Raw genomic sequence first — 25,476 nt, forward strand, 5'->3', positions numbered from 1 at the left:
CAAAAACCAGGCCTTTGGTTGATCTGATTGACATCCTATACTCTTTTAAAATGTGGCTCTTTTGGGGAGGTGTTATTGGGTTATTGTTTTTATTTTATATATTGTGATCTTTTCTGTGAACTGCCATGAGACCTCCGGGTATAGGGCGATATATACCGTATTTTTTGCACCATAACACTCACTTTTTTCCTCCTAGAAAGTAAGGGGAAATGTCTGTGCGTGTTATGGAGCGAATGCCTGCGGGTGGCGGGGGGGATCTGCTGCAGTCGTGAGCAGAGGATCCATGGTTCCCCTTCCTTCCCTCCTCCATGGTTACAAAGCATGGATCCTCAGGATTTTTGCATTGGGCTACTCCAAACTCACTGTCAGATCACATGTCTGTGGCCACAGCATGAACCCCAAAAAAAATCATATATCCACTATTTTGTTTAGAATATTTTTTTCTTGTTTTCCTCCTCTAAAAACTACGTGCGTGTTATGGTCTGGTGCGTGTTATAGAGCGAAAAATACAGTAAATTCAATCAATGAGGGAGGGAGGGAGAGAGAGAGAGAGAGAGAGAAAAAATTTCAACAGAAAGCTAGTTAGCAGAGACATGATTGTAAAAGCACCACCACTTTCCTTTTGTTTTTAAACTGTATATCTGTTTGCTACCCTGGACTCCTTGGGGAGGAAGGGTGGGGTATAAATTCAGTAAAAAAAGAATTTTAATAAGAGAAATATTATCTTAAAGTAGTGATTTCGCCTTGCCCCACCTCCCTTCAACTTTCTAAGGGATGTTTTCTATATATATTTGCGCTGAGGCACCCCAAGTTTCTGTCATGCCATCCCTGCATGTTTTCAAGGCTTCAGGATGCCCACTCAGTTCATGTGGGCCTAGCTAGGCCTTTGGAGCATCACTGGCACTCCATATGAACTGAACAAGTAGCTCCACTATGCTCCAATAGTAGGATTAGCAATTACAGTCGTTCCTCTGCTTACATTTCCCTCTGGATATGTAAACTTCGGGATATGAATGCAACAAACCTGGAAGTATTTTTCTGGGTTTTGATGCGCAGAAGCAGTCCACCGGAATGGATCCCATTCGCAACCGGAGGTACCACTGTAGTTTCCAGTGTTTGCTGAAAGTGCAGTTTGAGAGTTGCCATCCTAGAAGTGGGAGGGATGGCACTGTTGTTTGAGGTCTGTTGGACATGACAGCCTCTCAATGCAATTGCTCTGTATTCTGTTGCATTCGATCCTCCACCTCAATCCTGGAGATCCTCTGATGGGGCACTTTGGCCCTTGGGGTTCAGTTGGCCTTCGCTAGGGACTGAGTCTTTAGGGTAACAGTCCCTGCTGCCCTGTGGAACTCGCTGCCTGTAGAGATTTGTCAGGAACCACCCCTCCCTTCTTTTTGGAAGGTAAACGGCATTTCCGTGCACTGCTCTGGTTCACCAGAAGTGGCTTAGTCATTCTGGCCACATGACCCAGAAGCTGTACGCCGGCTCCCTCGGCCAGTAAAGCGAGATGAGCGCCACAACCCCAGAGTCGTCCGCAACTGGACCTAATGGTCAGGGGTCCCTTTACCTTTACCTTTACTACTTAGGCAGGACTGCTCATCATGAACTTTTATTTAAACCAACCAATATCTACTGATGCTTTACTGATGCTTTTAGTTATGTTTTATAGATATTCATTAACTGATTTTATTGTATCTGGAAAGTCACTTTGGAATATTCTGTACATTTTCAAATTAATACAGTGGTACCTTGGTTTGCAAACAGTCTGGTTTGCATACATTTTGGATTACAAACACGTCAAACCCAGAAGTGCGTGTCCCAGTTTGCAAACTTCTTTTGGATTACAACCCGTTTTTTGTTTTTTGTTTTTGGATTACGAACAAATTTTTTTTGGAGGCCCCATTGGCGAAAGCGTGCCTTAGGTTCAACCTGTTTTGGTTTACAAACAGATCTCTGGAACGGGTTGTGGTTGTAAACCAAGGTACCACCGTAAATACATTTTGGGCAGAATCCTGCCCTGTATGTGCTCAGAAAATGTTTCCTATTCAAAGCACTCATATTCTTTTTTTTTTTTTTTAAAATGAATATTTATTGAATTTTCCAATTTTATATAAACACAAAAAGAAAAAGGAAAAGAAAAATATTAAAAACAATTCGGTTTCAATAACAGTTTTTCATTCACATGTTTCTTTGACTTCCTCATACCTCCCCTTCTTGTTCTCTAGTTCAATTTATTAATTCGGCAAATCCTAATCTCTTAACATTCCTTTTAAAATAAAACCTTATTTTCCATTCAACTTTTTTTTAAATTTAATAACATAAACAATTATAATCCCCATTATCTTTATCATAACAGCTAGAGACCACCAAAGTTCAAACCAACATCTTTTCAAAGTTCATTAATTTTATAATATTTCTGTAGATAATCCTTGAATTTCTTCCAATCTTCTTCTGCTGCCTTTTCTCCCTGGTCGCGGATCCTGCCGGTCATTTCTGCCAGTCCCATACAGTCAATCAACTTCATCTGCCATTCTTCCAGAGTGGGTAGATCTTGAGTCTTCTTGACTCAAAGCACTCATATTCAGCCTCCTCGTCCTGCTCATATACTTTCAAGTGCATTTTCAGAGGTCCAAAATCTAAAAACATGCTTTTCTTAAAATAACAAGAAAAATAAATAATAGCTGAGTTTCCCAAGAAGCTAAACTTGGGCCCAAGGCCATATTCTGTTGCCGACATACAGCCCCTGTGCTTGTTGATAGTGTGCAATGCAGCCAACGGATTTCTAAAAGAAATTCTAACTGGTCGTACTTTGTCTCATGAATATAGATAAAATATAAAGTAAACATAGTACATTTGAGGTACCTATCTACACATATACAACATGGACACATTTTCCTAAACTTTGAATTGTGAGTGGCATTTCCTTTGTCTTTTTAGGATAATTTCACAAGCCTTTCATATCCTTAATTAAAATATTTGTGTCTTGCTACTGTCATAGGATGCCTCTCTTTAAAATTTAAAACTGCATTTAAAATGAAATCCGCTGTGTGTGTGTGTGTGTCTGTGTGTGTACGGGGAGGGGGCTGAAGAGTGGCAGTGCCTCCCTCTCCCATACTTAAATTGTCAGATTCCAGACTGGGGTGAAGTAGAATAGAGTGAGTCAGTGACCTCAGCCAAGAAGAATGTTGCTTATTTACGTAGAGCTCCTGCTATTTTACCAGCGAGCCTTTTATTATGCAAGGACAATGTATGCCAGTTTCTGTATTTATTGGCTAAGTGAAGGCTTGCACATTTTGAGATTTGCATCCCAATAGTTTTAGTAACTAAATATATGCAAGCTCCCTGAAAAATAGCGCTGTGAGATTTTTGTTTTGTATTGCCCCATTTTCTGTGTTAGTCTTTCTTTAAAGGATCTCGTGCAAATATTGGAGACACTCCTTCTACTGCAATAGGGTCTGTTTGAAAGGAAAGAGAGTTACGTGCGTTACGCCCCTCCATTTGTGGGGCTTATGAGGGAAAAACTGTTGGTGGATTGTTCCCAGTCTTTGCAAAATTATTCCTGGGATTCAGCTGCTCTTGGAGCTTTATTTCATTTTGTTTTTAAATAGCGACTTTGCCTCCAGTTCCATCTTTATTAGGCAGCAGCAAAGAATTCTAAAATATTTCAGTGTCTTTTGATGCATTGGGGGGGCAGGACGGACGGACTAGAATGCAATCAGTTTTAGTCCAGAAAATGTGAGTGTGTTTGTACAACTTATACTCCAGACATTTTTGCCCTCCGTAACAAAAGGTCTTTTCAGCTTTTTCTGGCCTGTTAGTTGAAACTACAATTCCTTTTTAGAAAAAAATAAATAAAGGTATGTTTGTTCTCACTGGAGCGGAGCCGCAGGAACCTTAGCATAACAGAAAATGTATGTTTGGGGATCTGATCCTGCATTCCTCCAAATCAAAAGGGAGTGCAGGTGCAAAAGGGATTCTGTGTTTGGAATCCCACTACGGAGAATATAAATTGGTGCAGCCAGGCCTGTGGTATCCACTTAATGATTTGGGATGCAACCTGTGAATAGTAACTCCTGCCAAGGTGCAGTATCTCATTTTGAGAGGAATTTTGGCACAGAATTAATTCTCTCTCAACCTTTGTTTCTGGTACTGGGAAGGTTTTTTGTTTGTTTTTTTAAGGGCTGGTGGGGATAGGGAGTTGAATATGTACAAGGAGGCTTGCTTCCTGCAAATATCTTGGTTGTAGGGCAGACCTCCCTGTTGACTGCTTCCTTCAGCTAGAGCTTAGCTTTCAAACTTCCTTACCTTTTGGAGCTTTTCCACCTTTCCCTGGAATCACTGCATATTCTAGAACAGCCTCTGCCAACCTGTTGCCCTTCAGATCAGGGGTAGGCATCCTAAGGCACATGGGGGTCATTTAACTGGCCCATGAGCCACCCCCGAACCGAGCCACCCGCTCCACAAGTTACCACACGCTGCGCCAAACCAGTGCTGCGCGGGGAACCACTTCCGCAGCACCGGAAATCGCATCTGTGCAGGCGCAGATGCCGGAAATCATGGGTGCGTGTGCAATCCAGCCCACTGAGACATCTCTGCTGGAGTGAACTGGCCCAGGCAAGGTAAACCTTGCCGACCCCTGCTTCAGATGTTTTGAACTGCCACTTCCATCGGCTCTAAGAATCTGCTCAGCTCACATGAGGTGCTGTAGGCAAGGCATCTCAACAGAGCATTGTGTGTGCTGCCATTCCGCAGGAGCCCAGCAATACAATGTAATTATAGGTGCAGAATTCAGCTTCTGGAGAATCTCTGCTTTCATTCTAATAAGCAAGTTTCTAATCCTTGTGGGCTGTAATGATACACAGTGATGGTCTGAGGTATTTTGCTTCCTGCAATGAAACCCCAGTTCTCTAACCACCACCTAAGCCAGGGCTAACAGTTTTTTAAACAAACAAACAAACAAACCCCGAATTAAGTATAAAAATCTGACAGACATAAGAGAAAGAGGGAGTTTTGCCCTTCCAGACCTCCGACTTTATTATGAGGCAGCGTGCATCTACTGGATGAAAGAATGGATGGAGCTAAGAGATACCAACATTTTAGACTTAGAACGTTTTGATCTATGCTTTGGATGGCATGCATATCTGCATTATGACAAATCAAGGGTGCCCAAAGGTTTCCAAAACCATGTCATAAGTGAAGTACATACATGGTTTGGCAGAGACACAAAGATCTTTTAGAAAGAAAACCCCCAAGATGGATATAACCAACTGAGGTGGTCTGAGTGACAAGGTTGAACATGGATGAGAAGTGGGCCACCTTATAGAGTTTAGAGAAGGAGGAGAGAGGAGAGATTTTGGATCATACTGTAGATTGATTTCAGTACTTTCAGGTGAACGAGTTATATAAAAGAGACAATAAAGAAAAGGTATTTGCGGAAATGAGTTCAGAATTCAAAAAAATTGCAATAGGAAAGGGTGATAAATTAATCTTGAAAATTTATAAACTGCTACTGGAGTGAGAGACCAAAGATGAGATGGTAAAGGTGACAATGACAAAATGGGCCATAGATATTGGTTACAGCATAGAATTGTCCTCATTGGAAAAATTATGGGGGGGAAACCATGAATTTCTCTGCCTGTTATCTTATTAAGGAAAACCTACAAAAGATGATGTACTGGTGGTACTTGACACCCAGCAAATTAGTGAAAATTTATTTTAAAAAAGGTCTAATTTATGCTGGAAGTGCCACGAGGTAGAGGGAACCCTGATCAACATGTGGTGGTTGTGTAAATATGCTAGAGAGTAGCAACTCCTGATTTATCTTCCTGCCCTGTGAAGCCAGCCAAAGGAGGTCTCCTCAGGCTTCCAGATCTGGAGAGATGCTTGAAAGGTTCCCTACAGAAGTCTCAAATGTGGAATGAAGTTGGTTTGATTCTTTGTGTAGGGCATGGAATTTCCTTAGTCATCTTGTGAAGCCTGTTAGGGCCGCAGTTTCCTGTCTGGGCTCACCCTGGAGGACCAGAGGCAACACGAGAATCCTCTTACTTTTCTTTCCCACACTCAAAAAATGTTATTCTTGAGGTTAAAGGAGTAAGGAATGCTGGGAATATCCTCCCTATATGAACCATTACTGAAATACTTTGAATTCTGTCTGCATCCTAAAAGGCCTACTCAGACACCCTTAAAATTCATGGGATTGAAAGCAAATACACTTACTTTGGAAGGAGAATGGAGTTTGATTCCCTCCTCCCACTACTTTCATGTTCGGATCTAGAAAGTTGGGAGGAGGAGAGAAAGAGTCAGCAGATACTAAAATTCTTGGTTGGCATCCATCTGTCTCGGGAGACAATGGAGGATTACGCCTTTGGAGATGAAGTCAAAGGTTGCTGTGCCTGTAGAGACTGATGTGGGAGAGACATGTTTTGTTGCAGCTGGGGCAAATGAAGGTGACCGGTTGTGCTGCTGCAGATGCACCATGGAAGTTCTTCCATCTGTGTTCCTCCCAGTAGTCATTCCTCTATAACTGCTCACTGCTATAGATACATAGCTTGACTGTTTGTTTTCAAGCCCTGCGGTCGTCTGCAAAGGATTCTCACATGGCGGTGTTGATATTGCCAGCCTTCATGTCATGTTTGCAGGCATCTTTGTATCACGGAGTTGTTCTACCAATGGGCCTGGTGGTCCCTGTGGAGCATTTCCTTGGGGATCCTGCCATCTTCCATTCTGTGAATATTACCAAGCCAGTGTAGACGTCGCTGAAACAAGAGTGTGAACATGTTGGGAATGTGGGCTTGGGAGAGCATATCTTTTTTGGAAATTCTGCCCTGCCATGTGATTCCCAAAATCCTCCTGATGCATGTGGAAGGTGTTGAGGTGTTGCTACCAGACTACCAGTGAAATTCATAGCTGAGTGGGGATTTAACCTTGGGCTCCCAGGTCCTAGTTTGACACTTTAACCACTACACCACAGTAGGGGTACCCTAAGTCATCCTAAAGCTGGAGCCCTTCAGATGCTTTTGCATTTACTACTGCACTGCATCTTGGTGAAAGGAGAGTGGGACTGCTTTGTTGCTGCAGATGTGATTTGTAATGTGGGTCCCTCGGTTGTTCAACAACTGATGAACGCTTCTAACCTTTCAGTTGATAAACTCTTGAGCCCCCAACGGGGCAGCTATAACCTTAGTCCCATGCCTGATAATTACACATTTTTGCCTCTTAATAAGCTGTTGTATGTGATGAGCAACTCATGATTTAACAGCACACTGAATGCATTTTTAAAGCACTTCTTAATAGTCCTATAAGGATCCCTCTTTGCCTGTGCCAGTCTTGAATGGAATTTTGCAGCCTGGCATTGCAAAATGAGCTATTGTTCTCCAAGTGCATGGGCAGGTGTGAAATGGAGAGCCACATCCTGGGCATTTCTGAAAACTAGTCCAACCAGGTTGCTGTGCCAGAGGGTTCTATCCAGGTAAAACCACAAGAGGAGGAAGGAAGGAAGCCTTGTGTTAGGGAAATACTCCTGAGCTGAGGGCTCCAAGAAAATCCTGCTGCAGAGAATAAGGGAAAATGTATTTCATGTTGTGGCACTATATCCCTTGCCAGGAGAGTGCATGCAGGTTTGTGGCATCTGCTTTATAAAGAGGCAATTCTGCAGTTGTAGAAATTCCTGGTGAAAATTACCACTTTCACAGAATTCCTGACAAATTTAGGCCCTGATACTGGCAGGCAGTGTATTGTGACAAGGAATTGTTTTGAGATCTTTGAAGATACACTTATAAATACTTGCTCACCTATGATAACTCTTGTGGACTCTTTTGTGGACTTGTTTCCAGGGCTGCTTCAAGTATTGAGACCAACCTGCTGAACTTCTTTTCTAAAACTGAATTTGACACCTGGAGGCTTTAGGACAGTACGAAGTACCCACCATCCTACCATCTAGGGCGTCTCATGCAAATTGAGAAAATCTGCGTTAATGTACTTCATATATGTGTGCTTCATGCAGTTTGCAGATGAATTGCCCTAGCAGCCTTCTATGGAGGGCCATTTTACTTTTTTCCCCAGGTGTAGGGAGTTTAGTGGGGATTTCCTGGAAGACACTCAGAAAAGTATTGAAGGTTATGGAAAAGTGAGGGGAATGGAATCAGGGCAGGATGGTCTAGGAAACCAGGGCATGTATTTAGAAAGCCAGACCACAAAAATTCTCTGTTTTCAGTTGTGCATGGTTTTTTATCAGCAAAAAAACAACAACTTACATTCTCAGATTTTTCTCTGAATCCCATGTGGGTTAGAAACTTGCTTTGTAGGCTGAGAGCATAAAGAACCTGCCAGTTTCCTTAAAAGACTGCATACTTCCTGCTCCATTATACTGATATGGCCTTGGAGATTTCCAGACCCCTTAATCATGGACACCAGCAAATACCTATTTTGCATCAGGAGAGTGAGCAGCAAACTCTGCCTCCCCTCTTTACATGTTCTGTTATGGATTAAAATTATTTTTATTGCCAGCATGTAGCCAACTGTACAGTGAATGGAATAGGTGTCTTCAGCTTCAGTTCCTAAAGTTTTAAAGTAAAAATCCACTGGCAGAAATACCTGTTCTGTCTTGTTTATTAGATGCCTTAATTTTAGTCAACTGCATGAATTCCTTTTAGGCAAAAGGATTGGCTGAGACAGAATTTGCCAACATGGTGCCCTCCAGATGTTTTGGAACATCTGGACGGTGGCAGGTTGGCAAGGGCTGGGTTGATTCCACTTCCTTCACTTTCTCATCAAGGGAGAATGTTCATTCAGAGATTCTGACTGGGTTGTTCTTTTTTTCATCCAGAATGTGTGAGCGTGAGTTTCAGTAAATTGAAGCTGTAGAAAGAAGGGAGAATCTCCTTCTACATCCTTGCCCCATTCTTCCTCCCCTTCTGACCAATCCCACCAGGATGTCTCCATGGGGCTCCTGGCAACCACCCCTAGCTAGGCAGTTGTAGTCCAAAACATCTGGAGGGCATCAGGTTGGGGAAGGCTGGCATAAGTGTACAAGGATGGGTCCCTGGCTCCAAGGAGCTGTTTCAACCCTAATGTCAATGGTGGGAGAGGATGCAAACACTGAGACTTCTCATCAGAAGTTTAATTTGCTTCCTGTGTCAAAGCCCATGCATCTGACAAATGTCTGAATTATCTCTTGATTGTGAAACCTGGGGTGTCCGTGGTTCTTCCAAGTTAATTAATGCCTGATGCAAGCATGTCACCTTTGTGCATTAAAAAGAACAAAACAAAACAGGTTACTCCCCCATGCTACCCCAAAATTTCTTTCTTTCTTTTACCATTGACTTGCAGGTTAGCTCTTGCTCGCTGCTGGCCTCCATCTGGGTGTAGATTCTGAACAAGCTAGTACAAGCTGTTCGTGCTGAAGGGCATGGCAGAGCCTGGGAAAAGGAGCCATTTTTAAGTGAGTGAGAGGGATGCCAAAGCCAGCCCTTCCATCTCCCTTCTCCCCCCCCCCCTGCCCCTGAAAATAGTCTTTGATGTAGCCCAAATTCCAGCAGCTTCTGTGATAGTTGGCAGAGGATTGCAGAGTACAAGATGACAACAAAAGGCTTTTGGAAGCTGTTGCACTTGGATGCAAAATTAGGGCTTCTGTGTCATCTCAAGAAAGGGGGGGGGAGCCCTCCTTTCCTGCCTCCCTTGCTTGTGGTGGGTGTTGGAGAAAGGGGGCAGTTGCAGGCCCAGAAGCATTTCTGTGTCTTTCTAAAGTTCAGGCTCTGGAGCAGTTGCATAGATTATAATGTTTTAGATTACGTGTATTTTGGGTTTTAGTTTACACATCCACTGCTTCTGTTGTTTGTCTTGAGATTATTATTTTTTTAATGCAGCAACAAAAATTTACAAAACAACTAATAAAAGAACAAGCCTCTCTCCGAGGCATGTGAACAGAAGTGTCCTTGGAAGATCTTACCTTTGTGTTATGTTGTATTGATCATTAGCCATTGCAGATTACTGAAGTGTCTCTCCCAATACCTGAGAAAGATGAAAAGAAAGCATAGATGGAGACCAAGGTCCCCTGTATGTTGACCCTTTCTGTATATTTTGATATCACAGTTGTATTCATCTGGAATTTTTCAAGTGTGCAAAATCTTTACCAACCCTTGGTAGGGGCAGTCATTTTGAAAGTGTCTTGTTTTAAATCTTTGAAAAAAGCAGAGTTTGGCTGGGATTGTATTCATTATGCTCTTAAGTAGTTTTGCAAAGCAACACATTTTTTTGAGAAATACAAAACATTTCTGTGGAAAAATGCAAAAGCCCCGCATCATCACTACTAATAACACCAATAACTTTCAAGGATGTGTTGACACTGAGCGATATCTCTGTGTGACTCTGCAATAAGGGGGTGAATGAACAGGATCATTCACTAATGCATTAATCCCCAAATAAGCAGTGATTTAAACCCAAATAAATGGACTTCATCATTTCCTAGATCTGTGGTTCCTAATGTGACCCCCGTGGTCATCCCAATGCCTTCAAGAGCTTGTTACCTGCCAAGGGCCCCTGCTGCATCCCAATTTTTATTTCTAAAATTGAGTGAGTGTTTTGCATGTTAGATTGGAAATGTTGTTTTGGAGGTGGGGAGGGGCCTGCTCCCCCCCCCCCGTGTTTTACTTGTAATATGTATATGAATGGTTTTGCCTGGTTTTTCTTTTTCTTTGGTGGTGGTGGTGGGAGGTCTGAGCATTTCCCATTTCTTTTCTGTGAAACTGGTACTTTGTTGTGCTCACAAAAGTTTCTTTGACGTCAAAATGTGCTCTTGGGCCCTAAAAGTTTGGGGAGCCCTGCCCTAGATAAATGGAAGTGCCCCATGGGTACCACTGAAGCAACGACATTGAATAAATTATCTCTGCAGTTGCACTAATTGGGGCTTTTTTCCTAAGATATTCTAGAGAATGTCATCCATAAAATTGTCACTCATCTCCATTTCTGTTCCTTATTTCTAACAACTTCTAAGTTGGGGTATTATGGCTCTGACTGTGCAATCTTTTTAACAGGAAGAAGATTACGAGGGAAAGCCTTCTACAACGTCAATGGAAAAGTCTACTGTGAAGAAGACTTCCTAGTAAGTAAGATTTTAGGGCTTTCTGTGTCTTTTTTGGCAGTGGGGGAGCGGGGGAGGGAAATGACAAAATATGGCAGCCCTCAGCTCAGACATCTGTGGTTAGGAGGGTGGATGCCAGTCATAACAAAAGGGGAGGCCTGTGAAACTTCCGTTTGTCTGTCATCACTGTGAGCCCCAACGGTGGGGAGCTTAGCACAAGCAAAGGAAAATTTGCAGATTGACAGATGAGTAACCGTTTTATTTAAGCAGCAATTATGGTGTATACAGAAAAGCAAACAATAATGACAAGAATTCCAGAATCTGGCGAGTAGGCTGCTCTCAGCAATGATGCAACATCCACACATCTGCCATCCTGACCTTGGGCTAGTCCAACAACCTCTCCCTTGGAATGTCTTCTCCCTCCATTTCATTCTGGGTTTCTGCATTTTGGGGGCCCTCGGGCACTATACTGTCAGTGCAAGATGAGAGGCGTGCAGATTATTCTCGTAAGGCTGCACCTGATCTTCTTGAATACTATTTTGCAAAGTGGGAATGGGAGAGCAGTGGGGCCTCTGCTGGTCTTGGGGGGCCCTGGGAAATGCCCAGCCTCGCCACCCCCCGGCACCAGCCCTATTCTCTTTGTAGACCACATGATTAGTGAATATTATCTTTCTCCTGTCATAGAACATGGGCTGAATCAACTGCATGGTAAATAAGACCAATCACCTTTTAGGAGATATGTGTTGTACAACCATTAATGGATTTTGTGTTTATAATAATTGCTGCTGCTCTTTTGGACTGAATTGTGCTTGTGTTCCTTGTAACTCTTGGCCTTCTGGTGGATTATTAATGCAGAAACAAACAGATAACTTGGAGCACAAAGATTGTTTGTCTTGCTTCTTGGCTTTGGCATCTGCAAACAGTCTGTGACTGCATGTCACCCTCATCCTGCTTCCAGCTTTGGGATGGGAACGGGTGATGGCTGTATTAGGGTGCTGCAAAGGTCTTTGAGATATCAGGTGGGCAGTGAAGAACAGGCCAATGGAAAACAAGCCATGCTTTGCTAAAAGAAACTGCTGTTTCGTTGAATGTGGAACAAGTCATTAGCTTAGTGTTACATATGAATGTGGCTGCTATTGCCTGTTGTGGCTGCTTAGGCAGTTGGACCAGGCCTGGCATTCAGCAAGGGAACCATTCTTTCATTAGAGAGGGAAAAGAATCCCATCTGCCTTTTGCTCTCATAAATAATCCCAACTAGACATTCTTCCTCCATTTTGTCGATAAATTGCAGCGTAATTAGAGGCAAAGGAAATATGGCTGGCTATTTTTAATCAGGAACAACTTGGGTGCTCTCCACCCACTTGCCTTTAAATACCAGGTTAAAGAAAAGCCAAATAACTCACTGTTGATACTGGCAAAAGATTGAGGAGATGTTTTCCACACTGTACTGAAGCAGACAGAGTGTCTGGCAGTGAGGTCCATGGCAGGAGCTGGAGGACTAGAGCTCATTACCAGGCTTTCATGATGCTAGGAATAAAAGCTGCATCTCATTTGCATTTTAAGTTATCAGTACAGTCTGAGAGATTTAGTCAGCCAATTATAAGTTCGACTTGGAAGATGTGAGATTGGAAATATCTGCAGAATTGGAGCTTCAATAAACTCTCTTGCCATTGGTCCATCACAAGTGGGACCTGCAACAGAATGTTGCAGTGTGAACTTCAGGGTGCCAGCTGCATCCCTTTCCAAGCCACTCCCATTCCCCACCCAATGGTGGGTGTCCCATTGTTTTTTCCCTCTCCTAGAGTTGTATGTCTGGCAACATTGGAGTTCCCCAAAGCCTATTGATACATTGGCTGCCTGTGGATCAGCATTTGGTGAATTGAGTTCTCTGTTACTATGTAGATTGTTCTGTAGTATGCTTTGGTATCCTCGGAGTCTCATATATTACAGTACTTTGTTTTTAAGCAGCTTTCTTAACAGTTTTCTTCAGGGTTCTAGAGAAGAGTCAGGAAATACCCGGGGCCACATTGGTTGAAGTCTCAAAAACGAAATAATATTTTTTTGGCATGGCTTCAGGTAGTGTTAAGTAGCTCATGATTAGGACCTGGGAAACCAGGGTTCAAATTCCCCTCCAGCTGTGAAGCCCACTGTGAAGGTCACTTTGGGCCAGCCACTGTCTCTTAACCTAACTGCCTCACAGGGTTGTTGTTGTGAGGATAAAATGGAGAGAGGGAGAAGTGTGTTTGCTGCCTAGAGATCTTTGGAGAAAAGATGGGATACGGGTGCAATAATAAATAAAGTAAATATATCCCTGTCCAGGAAGTATAAGAAGTGCAGCAAAATTCAACAAGCAGCGTCCACTCCAGCTCTTGGAGGAAGTATGCTAGTATGCTAACATACCTCTTTGGCTTTTTGTAAGTCACATCCCAGCTGTGCTGGGTTCAGTGTGCTTGGTGGCTGTGCAGCCCACATTGTCCACTTTTTCATAGAGCTGTCCTTTGATGACAAAATACACACCTGACCACCAGACAACTTTTTTGAAATGGACCAGAGAATAGACAGCCCCCCCGTCCTAAATAAAAGGCTCAAATCTAAACTTAGCCACTTCTTCCTTGCATCATACTGTTTTGGATGAGCCTCCATAGCACACCTGTCTCTTTCTCCCAACCTCCACAAGAAACAGCCCTTTTTAAACCTTAAGTGCTGTGTGGTTTCTTTAGAGCCTACTCTTTCTTATGCCACTTCTTGCCTAAGTACCCTTTGGCCTCCTGCCCTTTTCCTCAACACAAGTCCACTCCTTGCTCTGTGTCCTCCTTGCAGGCCCGTGCAGAACTTGTCTGAGGCCTGGGGTGGAAGTCTTTCAAAACAAAAAAGCAGCTGGCCCCTTTGGGCCACCTCTCCCAGCCATCTTAGCTTTCTGAGGCTCTGGGCAAGTGTATTTGGATTCTCACCCCACCCCCACCCCACAGGCCTGCCCCCTTGTCTCAGGGGCCTGCTGCGTCTTGGCATCTCTACATCATGGGAGCAATTCCTGGTCTTAGCCTGCCCTTGTGTGAGGTTTTAGCCGCAGTCAAACTGGCAACTTTCCCTTCCCTCACAGAAGTCGGACTGCAAAACACTTAGCTTCATAAGCAACTGAACAATTCATGCCATCCATCCAGCTCAGTGTCAGTCTTCATTGCAAGCACACCTATAGCTAAATTCCACACCAGCCGTTCACTACTTTCCTGGCTCCTCCGTGTGATGTCAATTCTCTTATAGTTATATTAGGAGTTCTGGGAAGGAGCTACAGGCAAATAGCAGCCACACCCCTCTTAACATCATCACCATTAATCAATTGTTTCAAGACAATAAATATAGCAAAAGCAATTAAAATCCAGAAAAGTAGCTGATGCATTTAAAACAATACAAAACACAAACTCATGCAAAAACCTCTACTCTTCATCCTTACATACGTCAACATTCCTTTTAAAGTTCTAGTGGATGCAGGAAAAAACATGCTTGTTGAGGTTGCAGCTTTCTGAATATACAGTGCACAGATCAGGTCCAACTTTGCCTGTTGGCCACTGATATACATAATTCAACATTATGTTAAATGCTATTGGGTGACAGAGAAAAGGCGGAACTACTCAACACCTTCTTTGCCTCTGTCTTCACCCAAAAGGAAAGTGATGCCCAATCTCAGGCACCCTCAAACTCAGCCCTCCAGATGTTTTTGGCCTACTACTCCCATGATCCCTAGCTAGCAGGACCAGTGGTCAGGGATGATGGAATTGTAGTCTCAAAACATCTGGAGGGCCAAGTTTGAGGAAGCCTGTCCAACCTGGTGATAACAGAATAAATGATTTAAGGAGGGAGCTGCAGCCCAAGATAGGAAAAGAGGTAGTAAGGGAACACCTAGCTACTTTAAATGGATTCAAATCTCCAGGGCCTGATGAGCTGCATTCAAGGGTACTAAAGGAGCTTGTGGATGTAATTTCAGAGCCTTTGCCTATTATCTTTGAGAATTCTTGGAGAACAGGTGAGGTCCTTACATACTGGAGGCATGCAAATGTTGTCCCCATCTTCAAAAAGGGGGGAAAGGAAGACCCAGGTAGCTACCGACCAGTGAGCTTGACATTGATACCAGGGAAGGATCTAGAACAGATAATTCAACTGTCGGTCTGTGAGGATTTAGCAAATGATGCTGTGATTACTAAAACCCAGCATAGGTTTCTCAAAAATAAGTCATTCCAGACCAATCTGATTTCTTTTTTTGATGGAATTACAAACTTGGTGGTTCAGGGAAATGCTGTGGACATAGTGAATCTTGATTTCAGTAAGGCTTTTGACAAAGTCCCCCATGATATTCTCACAAGGATGCTGGTAAAATGTGGGTTGAACGAGGTAAATGTCAAGTGGATTTGTAGCTGGTTGACTGACGAAACCCAAAGAGAACTCATTAATGGTTCCTCGTCATCTTGGAAAAAAGTGACAAGTGGGGTGCTGCAGGATTCTGTCCTGGGCCCGTTGTTGTTTAACGTCTTTATAAATGACTTGGGTGAAGGAATTGATGAGATGCTTATCAAATTTACAGATGATACCAACCTGGGAGGGTAGCTAATGCCACAATGTCAAAATGACCGTAACAGATTGAAGAACTGGGTGCAAGCTAACAAGATGAATTTCAATAGGGACAAATGTAAGGTTCTGCACTTAGGCAGGAAGAACCAGATGCACAAATTAGCATGGGGGACACCTGGCTTACTAGCAGTACATGTGAAAAGGATCTAGGGGTCTTGATGGGCCACAAGCTTAACATGAGTCAACAGTGTGATGCAGCAGCAAAAAAAGCTAATGCTATTCTAGGCTGCATCAACAGAAGCTTAGTGTCCCGATCAAGGGAGGTAATAGTAGCACTCTCTTCTACCTTGGTCAGACCACACCTGGAATACTATGTCCAGTTCTGGGCACCATAGTTTAAGTAGGATGTTGACAAGCTGGAACGTGTGCAGAGGAGGGCAACCAAGATGATCAAGGGCCTGGAAACTAAGCCTTCTGAGGAGCGCTTGAAGGAGCTGGGTATGTTTAGCTTGGAAGAGGGGAGACTGGGAGGAGATATGATAGCCATCTTCAAATAACTTAGGGGCTGGCACATGGAGGAGGGAGCATGCTTATTTTCTCCTGCTCTGGAGGGTAGGACTTGAACTTTAAGCCGCAAGAAAAGAGATTCCGACACAACATTTGGAAAAACTTTCTGACAGTAAGAGCTGTTTGGCAGTGGAACAGACTCCCACAAGAGGTGGTGGACTCTCCTTCCTTGGAGGTTTTTAAACAGAGGTTGGATGGCCATCTGTCATGAATGCTTTAGCTGAGATTCCTGCATTGCATTGGGGTTGGACTAGATGACCCTTGGGATCCCTTCCAACTCTAAGATTCTATGTATTCTTTCCCCTTCTTTGGGACTACTTAATTTTTATTTTATTTTTACATTGCTATGTCCCATTTAACAAGAATGCCTCATAGGGTGTAAAACAGTGCTAAGGAGAAAGAGAAGTGAGCTCATCTGCAAAAAGAAAAGCAAAAGAAATGGAACTGCAAGAGATCAGATGGGGAGGCACCCTGTGGCTGGAGTAGATAACAGGAGAGCAGCCAGCCATGTAGTCAGTTTTTAGATTTTCAGCTCCTTTAGCCTCTGGGCAAAACTGGGAGGTCTGCCTATCAAAGGGTTTTAAAAAAAATCATAAAGGGGGAATTTCCAGTCACAGAGGAGCTTGCTGATGACTTGTGCAGTGTTAAATCAGCATAATTTTTTTTTCTATACTGCAAAAACAAAACAAAAAGTCCAAGTGGGAAAAAGTAATGATGGAGGGCACTGGTTGTAAGAATGCAGAAAACACATGAAGGAAAAGGTAGACTGGCCTGAAAAAGATGAGAGTTGTTTCTCTTTATGATGAAGGATTTATACTCAAAGCTGTGATTATTTTAGCAGAGCTTTTTGCACATTGGACCAAACAGTCCTTTATAAAATTGAGGTCCAAACACAGGGTGAAATGCTGATAAATGTAAGCTGGCTGAGGGGACGCTGCCTCTCTGTATTCTTTGGAGCAAAGTCTCATTGGAGATTTCTGCTCAACAGTGAGACAGTCATGGGGTTTTCTTGTGAGAAGTTCTGAATTGGAAAGCACTTTGCCTGTGCAAGCCTGCATTATGTGAATCATTATCCTAGGCTAGGTGTGTGGTGGTGTCATTATGGGTTTTGTCAAAGGTCTTTTAAATGTTGACAAAGCCATTCAAATAAATAGTGGTTATGCTGCGTCAGGAGCCTCAGAAGGGTTTATTGTTTGCACTCTAAATTTCACTTCACAATTCTTAGATGTGGGATATGTTTGGGGTTGGGGGGTTTATACAAGCCATCACACACAGAGAGCAAGGGAGAGCATTTTAGGCTTAGGTCTCTAGATCATGGGTAGGCAAACAAAGGCCCGGGGACCGGATCCGGCCCAATCGCCTTCTAAATCTGGACTGCGGACGGTCTGGGAATCTCCGTGTTTTTACATGAGTAGAATGTGTCCTTTTATTTAAAATGCATCTCTGGGTTATTTGTGGGGCCTGCTGGTGTTTTTACATGAGTAGAATGTGTGCTTTTATTTAAAATGCATCTCTGGGTTATTTGTGGGGCATAGGAATTTGTCGTCGTCCAAATATAGTCCGGCCCCCCACAAGGTCTGAGGGACAGTGGACCGGCCCCCTGCTGAAAAAGTTTGCTGACCCCTGGTCTAGATCGTCTTCCCCAGCCTGGTGCCCTCCAGCTCTTTTGAACTACCCCTCCCATCAACTCCAGCATCACAGCTTTTCCAGCTGGAGCTGTAGGCAGTTGTAGTCCAAATTGGTAGTTCTGGCCTAGGGAGTTGCAGTTCAGAATATCTACAGGGCACCTGGTTGGGGTGGGGGCTGATCTAGAACCCCAGGCAAGGAGGTACAAAGGTTGCATGATAATGAACTGAAAGCATTTTCTCAGAGGAAATCCTGAGGTTAAGATACTTCTCTTTCTAGCCTCTGCCTTTTCTGTTCTTTACTAAATGTATGAAAATCCATGATTGTGTTCTCTCCTTTGTTTTGCTTTTAAAATAAACTTTATTCAACGATCAACATTAACTTACGCAACAACCCACTCCAATATACAATATACAACAATACACAAGGATGCATCACTAATCACAAATTTTCCTATGTATGCTATACAGAAAGAAAAAGAAAAAGAAAAAGAAGAGATTGTATTCTCCCCTTTGAAGCAACATTTAATAGATGAATAATTCAATTTAAAAAACAAAAACAAAACACCCATAAACAATTCATTCACAAAATGTAGAGGGAAGGAGTATGTCTTCTGTGTATTTTATAATGAGTCTGTTTTAATATTAGTTGATTAGATGCCCTGTGTTCATTTCACGTATAAACTCTATCAGATTCTTTTTAGTCTGTTTAAAATACAGTGTGTTCAAAATTAGTACATATATATTCAAGGCTAAATTTCAAAACAGTGATAGGAAACCCATCCATCCATCCATCAGATTTGTATAATGTTGCTTAGTAACATTGTTGCCTGAGTGGCTTACAGCCTAACACACCAATCCAAAGGCACCCCCCCCCCCATGATAGGCTATTCAGAGTTTGTTTGATTGGAGGTGTCCTTCCAGTCAGCTCTGACAGCTGAGCCTTCCTCTAGCCACCAAATGGGTACACAGCAGGGAGATGGGTGTTAAATCCAGAACACGGCAGAAAATCCCAAAACAGTTGTTGAATTTGTGGCTATTTTCTTAAGTGGGAAAATCATCTCTTACAAACAACTTTCCCCCCCTTCCCCCTCCTTTTACAAACTCAATTATTCCATTAAACACAAAATATGGGCTTAATGCAATTGGTTTAGTCACATAGAAAATAGATTTTGTATCAGCTTCCCTCTTTTCTCCACTAAATAGCATAATTTATGGCCATCCAGGGACCATAAATGATTTCAACCTGCCTCCAAGGCCATTTGATTCTTCAGGAGTTCTGTCCCCTATTAATCAATAAATGGTCCTTTGCCTTTCTTATCAAATGACAGCCAGATGGTTCAGTTAAATTCACAGTGACAGGCTTGGAGAATTAGCTAGGCTTACACCATTGATAATCCTTTGCCGTCTGCCCTTCCCACCTGTTCCTCTTCAGCCCTGAGGTCATGGCCTCATGAAACATGCTGGCCAGATGGTCACCGCTATAGCCAGAAGCCCATGCCTTCTGGAGGCTAGTGCTTCATTTTCCTGGTGGGATAAAAAGGAGGAGAGCAAAGCAAGAAGGGAAGACAGCAGAGAAGATCTTGATGATTCCTTAAAAGTGTAGGACAGTTGTGCATTATTGCTTTCAATTTTTCAGGGAAACCTTTTCAATGGACTCATCTGCTGAGGGCCCCCAGAGCACCCTGGTTACTCAGTTCATGCTGGGCTATGGAAAAGTTTGTTGGGCCTCACCTGCCGATAGGCACCCCACAGCTGCCAAGCATGCTCTCCCCACCCCCGGATATTGGATTTGAGTTAAATCCCTGCGCACTGCAGTCTTGAATTCTGGCGCACTTTTCAAAAAGAACAGCTTCCCTGGCTAACTTGCAAAGATGTCATGAGGCCAAACACTCCCAAGTTCCTTGGTAGGAAGAAGACTACATCCATTTTAGCATGTAAGACTAAATCATAGCTGTCAACTTACAGATTTGAAAATAAGGGACCAGCAGCCTTGAAAATAAGGGACCAGCAGCCAAAATAAGGGGCCTGCAGCCTCACCTGTTCCAGGCACTCCAGTCTTCCTGCAGTCTGGTCAAACCCATGCTGGTAGCTCTGAGAACACTGTCCAACCAACTTTGTAACCAGAGGTTCAACTGAATAGAATCTGAATCACATGCACCACAAGGCCTATGCAGCCTCAACTTAAGATGGCTCCCCGGCCTGGCTTTGCACTGCAAAGTTTGCTGCAGCACGTGCAACAAAATGGCGTCCAGCATTCAAAAAACCCCTCAGCTTGCATTAACTAGCCACACACAAGGCATGCAAGCTCCACCCCCAGTTGTTCTTAGACTTCTTATTGGGTGAGCAACACAGCCAAGCAACACAGTTGGAGCCTCCCTCCTCCCTGGTCAGCAGGGAGGGAGGGAGAGGAGCTGCTTCCTTTGAAATTTAAGGGAGATCATTTAAGGGACATCCATCAATAAGGGACAGCAGCGGGACATGGCCCTGGAATAAGGGGCTGTCCCTTCAAATAAGGGACACACTTGACAGCTATGGACTAAATACCGTATTTTTCGCACCATAGGACGCACTTTCCCCTCCTAAAAAGCAAGGGAAAATGTGTGTGCGTCCTATGGAGCGAATGCAGGGGGGAGGCAGGCGGGAAAAGCCCCCAAGAGCTGCACACAAGCTCCGTGTGCTCTTGTGGGCTTTTCCACAGGAGGGAGAAGGGACTGACTGGCCACATCAGTCCCTTCTCCCACCTCCCAGAAAAGCCAGGAGAAGCCGCAATCTCTTTAAAGGAGTTGCGCGGCTTCTGCCGGTTTTGCGGGAGGTGGGTGAATCCCCCCACCTCCCAGTAAAGCCAGGAAAGCCCTGCGCAGCGTCTCCCGGCAAGGAGAGGCTGCACGGGGCTGTGGATTCTTTAGCCCCACGCAGCCTCTCCCGGGAGGGAGAGGCTGCACGGGGCTAAAGGGGAAGCCAAAACAGTGAGCGGGATCCATCCCGCTTGCTGCCTTGGCTTGTGCCATAGCTGCGCGCAACCCCTCCGGCAAGGAGAGGCTGCACGGGGCTATGGAGTCTTTAGCCCAACGCAGCCTCTCCCGGGAGGGAGAGGCTGCACGGGGCTAAAGGGGAAGCCAAAACAGTGAGCGGGATCCATCCCGCTTGCTGCCTTGGCTTGTGCCATAGCTGCGCGCAACCCCTCCGGCAAGGAGAGGCTGCACGGGGCTATGGAGTCTTTAGCCCAACGCAGCCTCTCCCGGGAGGGAGAGGCTGCACGGGGCTAAAGGGGAAGCCAAAACAGCGAGCAGGATCCATCCTGCTCGTTGCCTTGGCTTGTGCCATAGCCGCGCGTAACCCCTCCGGCAGGGAGAGGTTGTGCGCAGCCTGTACGCTTCTTTTTGGGGCTGGGGGAAATTTTTTTTTTTCTTGATTTCGCCCCCTAAAAACTGGGTGCGCCCTATGGTGCGAAAAATACGGTAGATCTGGTCTAGATCTGTCTTTGTTTTTAAATCCATTCTCCATGACAAGGCCACATATATAAGAGTTACAGCCACAGTTATGTATCTAGAATAAGCAAGTAGGCATTCAAAACTACTTGCTTAATTTACTTTTGATAACATAATTTGGGATTAGTTCATGGAATTGTAGAATCCAGCCCCCTGTAATGCAGGAATCTCAGCTAAAGCATCCATGACAGATGGTCATCCAGCCTCTGCTTAAAAACCTCCAAGGAAGGAGAGCCGACCACCTCCCAATAGAGTCTGCTTCACTGTTGAATAGTTCTTATTGTCATAAAGTTCTTCCTGATGTTTATTCAGGATCTCCTTTCTTGTCATTGGTTTGGGTTCTAGCCTCTAGAGCAGGAGAAAACAACCTTGCTTGATCTTCCATGTGACAGCCCTTTAGATATTTGAAGATGGCTGGAATATCTCCTCTCAGATTACTCTTTTCCAGGCTGAACATATCCAACTCCCTCAACCATTCCTCATAAGTCTTGGTTTCAGGAATAGTTAAGGGAGTTGGGCATGTTTAGCCTGGTGCAGCGTGTGCAAAAAAACCAAAATGGCACCGAATACAGTGCAGAGAAGCAACAGAGTAATAAAGAATAAAAATGAATACTAAGGAATAATTATTCCCTTAAAAACACAGGTGCATGCACACCTATGTAGAATCTTGGATCCAAAATCAGCTTTAGGTAAAAAGCAATTTTGATTTGCTGCAATTTTTAAAAGATTTGTGGGGGTTTTAAGTAAATTTGTTTGTTGAAATCCAGCTTGTTGTAAATTTGTTTGTTGAAAACCAGCTTGTTGAAATCCAGCTTGTTGCTGCTCTTCTTTTGCATTCACCTCCTGCATTTTTGTATGTGTTAGTGTGTGCATGCAAGCACCTAGACCCACACACCTCTGTATGCACACTGACTAGACGCATGGCCTCACACCCCTGCCTCCACCATGCTTTCAAGGCCATTTGACGTGGTCTAGACAAGTTCACCTCTTTTCCTGCCCTTGTACTGTGTTCCATGTCTTATCTACAGGATACACTTCAACACCCACACCCCACAGAAGTGATCCCTGCAATAGCCCCAAATTGGTTCAAATAATCAAATGCCGAACTAAGTGGTGGCTTAAGTCAGACCAGTGCATTATTGAAAGGGTAGTGCTGTGCCAATAGTGGAGCACCCCTTTTGCATGGGAGAAGAGGGCAGTCGTGTGGCATCATATTTACATTGGACTGAAGGAAGGTGAGGTAAAGTCCATCCCCTAGCAAATAAGTGTTTAAAGATTAGCTGGCTGGAATTTCACAGAGGTTGTGGTGGGTCGGTCATTTTGGTGTTCAAAGCACTTGTCTGGCACACACTGCTTACAAATGTATGTTTACATTTTGAGGGAGGCTGAGAAAACGTAATCTCTTGTCTTTAACTAGCCTCTCTCATTTTCTGCAACTAAACTCTACCATTTCAATTGCAACAAAACATATCCTCTCCCCATATGGGAAGTACTCCTGTTTGGGGTTCCAGGCAGTCTGGAAAGGAGCCTGATGATGCCGGACAATCCTTCCAAAGAGAGGGAGAGTGTTCAAGGGAAGGGAAGGGGCCCCTGTTTTCTTCTCCACCTCAAGGCCTTCCTGCGCTGTGTGGCAAGAGGGATCAGGCTTTGCTGCCTGCCACTCAACATACCTGGTACTTGCTATTGTAAAATTGTGGGATATGAGTGCAAAAGCAAAAATGCTTAATCCCACCCTCTTTCCCTTAGCTGGAAACATTATCAAGTGACATAGGGAGGGGAGATTTTTTTAATAACAAGAAAAATACCAGGTACCTGATACTCTTCCTCCTCCAAGATGCTTACTGTAAGTTGTCAGAAACATCAGCAAGCTAATTCCTTGGCCAAATGTCAACATTCTGTATCTCCTGCAAGCTTCTTGTCGGGCTGTTTGTCTCTTTTTAAAATATTTCTCATTCCTTTTTCTCAAAAAGTTTTGAGAAAATACAGTTACAACTATTATCTGTCTGTCTATCTATCTATCATCTATCTATATCTATCTATCTATCTATCTATCTATCTATCTATCATCTATCTATCTATCTATCTATCATCTATCATTTATCTATTTATCTATCAAATGATAATCTGATTGTAAAATCTGCCCTGGAACAACGGCCATGGCAAGGATGCAACCATAAACACTTATTAGGTACAGTTTGACCAGCCACTGTTTTTGTTTCACCACCACCATTTTACTCTGCTGAATTTAACTCAAGGATGCTCAGTTTTATTAGTTCATTATATGTTACTGTCAGTCTATCCTCTTTTTTTGTGCAATGTATTTATTATGTATAATCTATTAATGTAAAAGTGTTGCTGCCCATCTCTTCTTCATTTCCAAGCTATATCAGCTACCTTTGGATTTACCTCCTGTGTGTTTTCAAAGAAACCCCCTGAGCAAAAGTCACCAAAAACTTGCTTTTTCAATATCATAATTCTGCATTAAGGGTCAGTTTCAGCTTGCAGAATCTCAGAATAATTATTCTCCCTCTGAAGATGAGTGTTTAGAGGGCTTTAGAGTGTTCAGAGCCAGTGTGGTGTAGTGGTTAAGAGCGATAGACTCGTTATCTGGTGAACCGGGTTCGTGTCTCCGCTCCTCCACATACAGCTGCTGGGTGACCTTGGGCCAGTCACACTTCTTTGAAGTCTCTCAGCCCCACTCACCGCACAGAGTGTTTGTTGTGGAGGAGGAAGGGAAAAGGAGATTGTTAGCCGCTTTGAGACTCCTTCAGGTAGTGATAAAGCGGGATATCAAATCCAAACTCTTCTTCTTCTTCTTTTGCATCCATGTTTCCAGATTGGCAGTTGCCCTTCAAGATTTGGCCGGCTTACCTTATTGTTGGAGTGGGGAGCTTTGGGAGGTAAAACAAAACAAGCAAGAGAGAGGAAGGAAGGAAGCAAGTAACCATCTTTCCTTTTCCCTCCCTTTCTTTCTTGAACAGTATTCAGGTTTTCAGCAAACTGCAGACAAGTGCTTCATTTGTGGACACCTCATAATGGAAATGGTAAGAGGATAGGCTTCTAAAATGTGCAATATATTAGGCAGGGATGTGTGGTTTCTATTCCCCTCTTTTACTTCCCCTCCACCCAAACATGTATACACACCTTAAGAAGTTTCCTTTCCTTTCTGTAATGCCAACAATACTTCAAGATAGAGTAAGGTGCCTTCATGTTGTTGGGATTTTGGCGGAGGCGGTGAGAGGAGAGACTTCACATATTAAGTGATGGAGTCTTAGCTTGCAGTAACTGACTAGAAAAGAGACCTTGGGGTCACTGTGAAGAGCTCAATGAAAGCAGGGAAACAACACAGCAAGCTGCCTTTATACTGAATCAGACCATTGGTCTAACTCAGTATTGCCAACACTGGCTGGCAGTGACTTAGTTAGACAGGGAACACCACCAGCTCTACCTGGTAATGTCAGGGACTGAACCTAGGATCTTCTGCATGCTAAGCAGATGTTTCACCACTGTGTTGCTCCTCTTTCCTCAAATGCCAACCCATTTTGTAGTAGCTATTGTGTAGGTAATATACCTCCAAAGGGATGAGAATTGATTTTGGGGCTGTCTTGGTTTCTTTTCCAGATTTTGCAGGCCTTGGGGAAGTCCTACCATCCTGGCTGTTTCCGCTGTGTGGTCTGCAATGAATGTCTAGATGGCGTCCCATTCACTGTAGATGTGGAGAACAATATTTACTGTGTGAAAGACTATCACACGTGAGAACGCAGAACCTTGTATGTTGGGGGGGACAAGGAAGAGGGGGGACGGACTGTGCATGAGATGAGGAAGGGCTGGTTGTTGCTTTCAGGTATTGCAAAACGGCACCGAGAAGAAAGCATCATCCAGTGTTAAATCAAATTCAAATACCAGGGAGTAAATGGGGCGAAGGGAAAGAAGGCCTTGCAATAATTTTGCACATTCCAGCAGATGCTCTTGAATGCCAGGCTGGCATTAAACAAGGAGGTGTCCTGAGCCTTGAATGCACCCTTTTAAATTAGGGAGAGCCAACATGATATCCTCCAGATGTTATTGGACTACAATGCCCATCGACCACAGACACCATGGCCCAGTGGTCAGGGATGCTGGGAGTTGAAGTTCAATAGCATCTGGCTGCTCC

At 43.8% G+C, this 25,476-nt stretch overlaps 2 protein-coding genes across 6 annotated transcripts in view; one reads left to right on the forward strand and one right to left on the reverse strand.

The window, feature by feature from the left end:
- The window catches only part of SS18L2 (SS18 like 2), a 283,426-nt gene that overhangs the window by 128,174 nt on the left and 129,776 nt on the right, over window positions 1-25,476 (reverse strand). The gene's annotated exons all lie outside the window — the stretch shown is intronic.
- The window catches only part of WTIP (WT1 interacting protein), a 55,962-nt gene that overhangs the window by 25,802 nt on the left and 4,684 nt on the right, over window positions 1-25,476 (forward strand). For 2 of the 5 annotated variants that reach the window (XM_053399315.1, XM_053399314.1), the window contains 3 exons: window positions 11,031-11,098; window positions 24,305-24,367; window positions 24,945-25,075. In XM_053399315.1, coding sequence (XP_053255290.1) covers window positions 11,031-11,098; window positions 24,305-24,367; window positions 24,945-25,075 — 262 coding nt within the window. Of the gene's footprint in view, window positions 1-11,030; window positions 11,103-24,304; window positions 24,368-24,944; window positions 25,094-25,476 lie in introns of those variants that run through there. The other 3 variants (XR_008331801.1, XR_008331802.1, XM_053399316.1) reach the window with 3 other exon arrangements.

The sequence above is a fragment of the Podarcis raffonei genome, chromosome 8 (genome assembly GCF_027172205.1).
Source record: "Podarcis raffonei isolate rPodRaf1 chromosome 8, rPodRaf1.pri, whole genome shotgun sequence".
Lineage (NCBI taxonomy): Eukaryota > Metazoa > Chordata > Lepidosauria > Squamata > Lacertidae > Podarcis > Podarcis raffonei.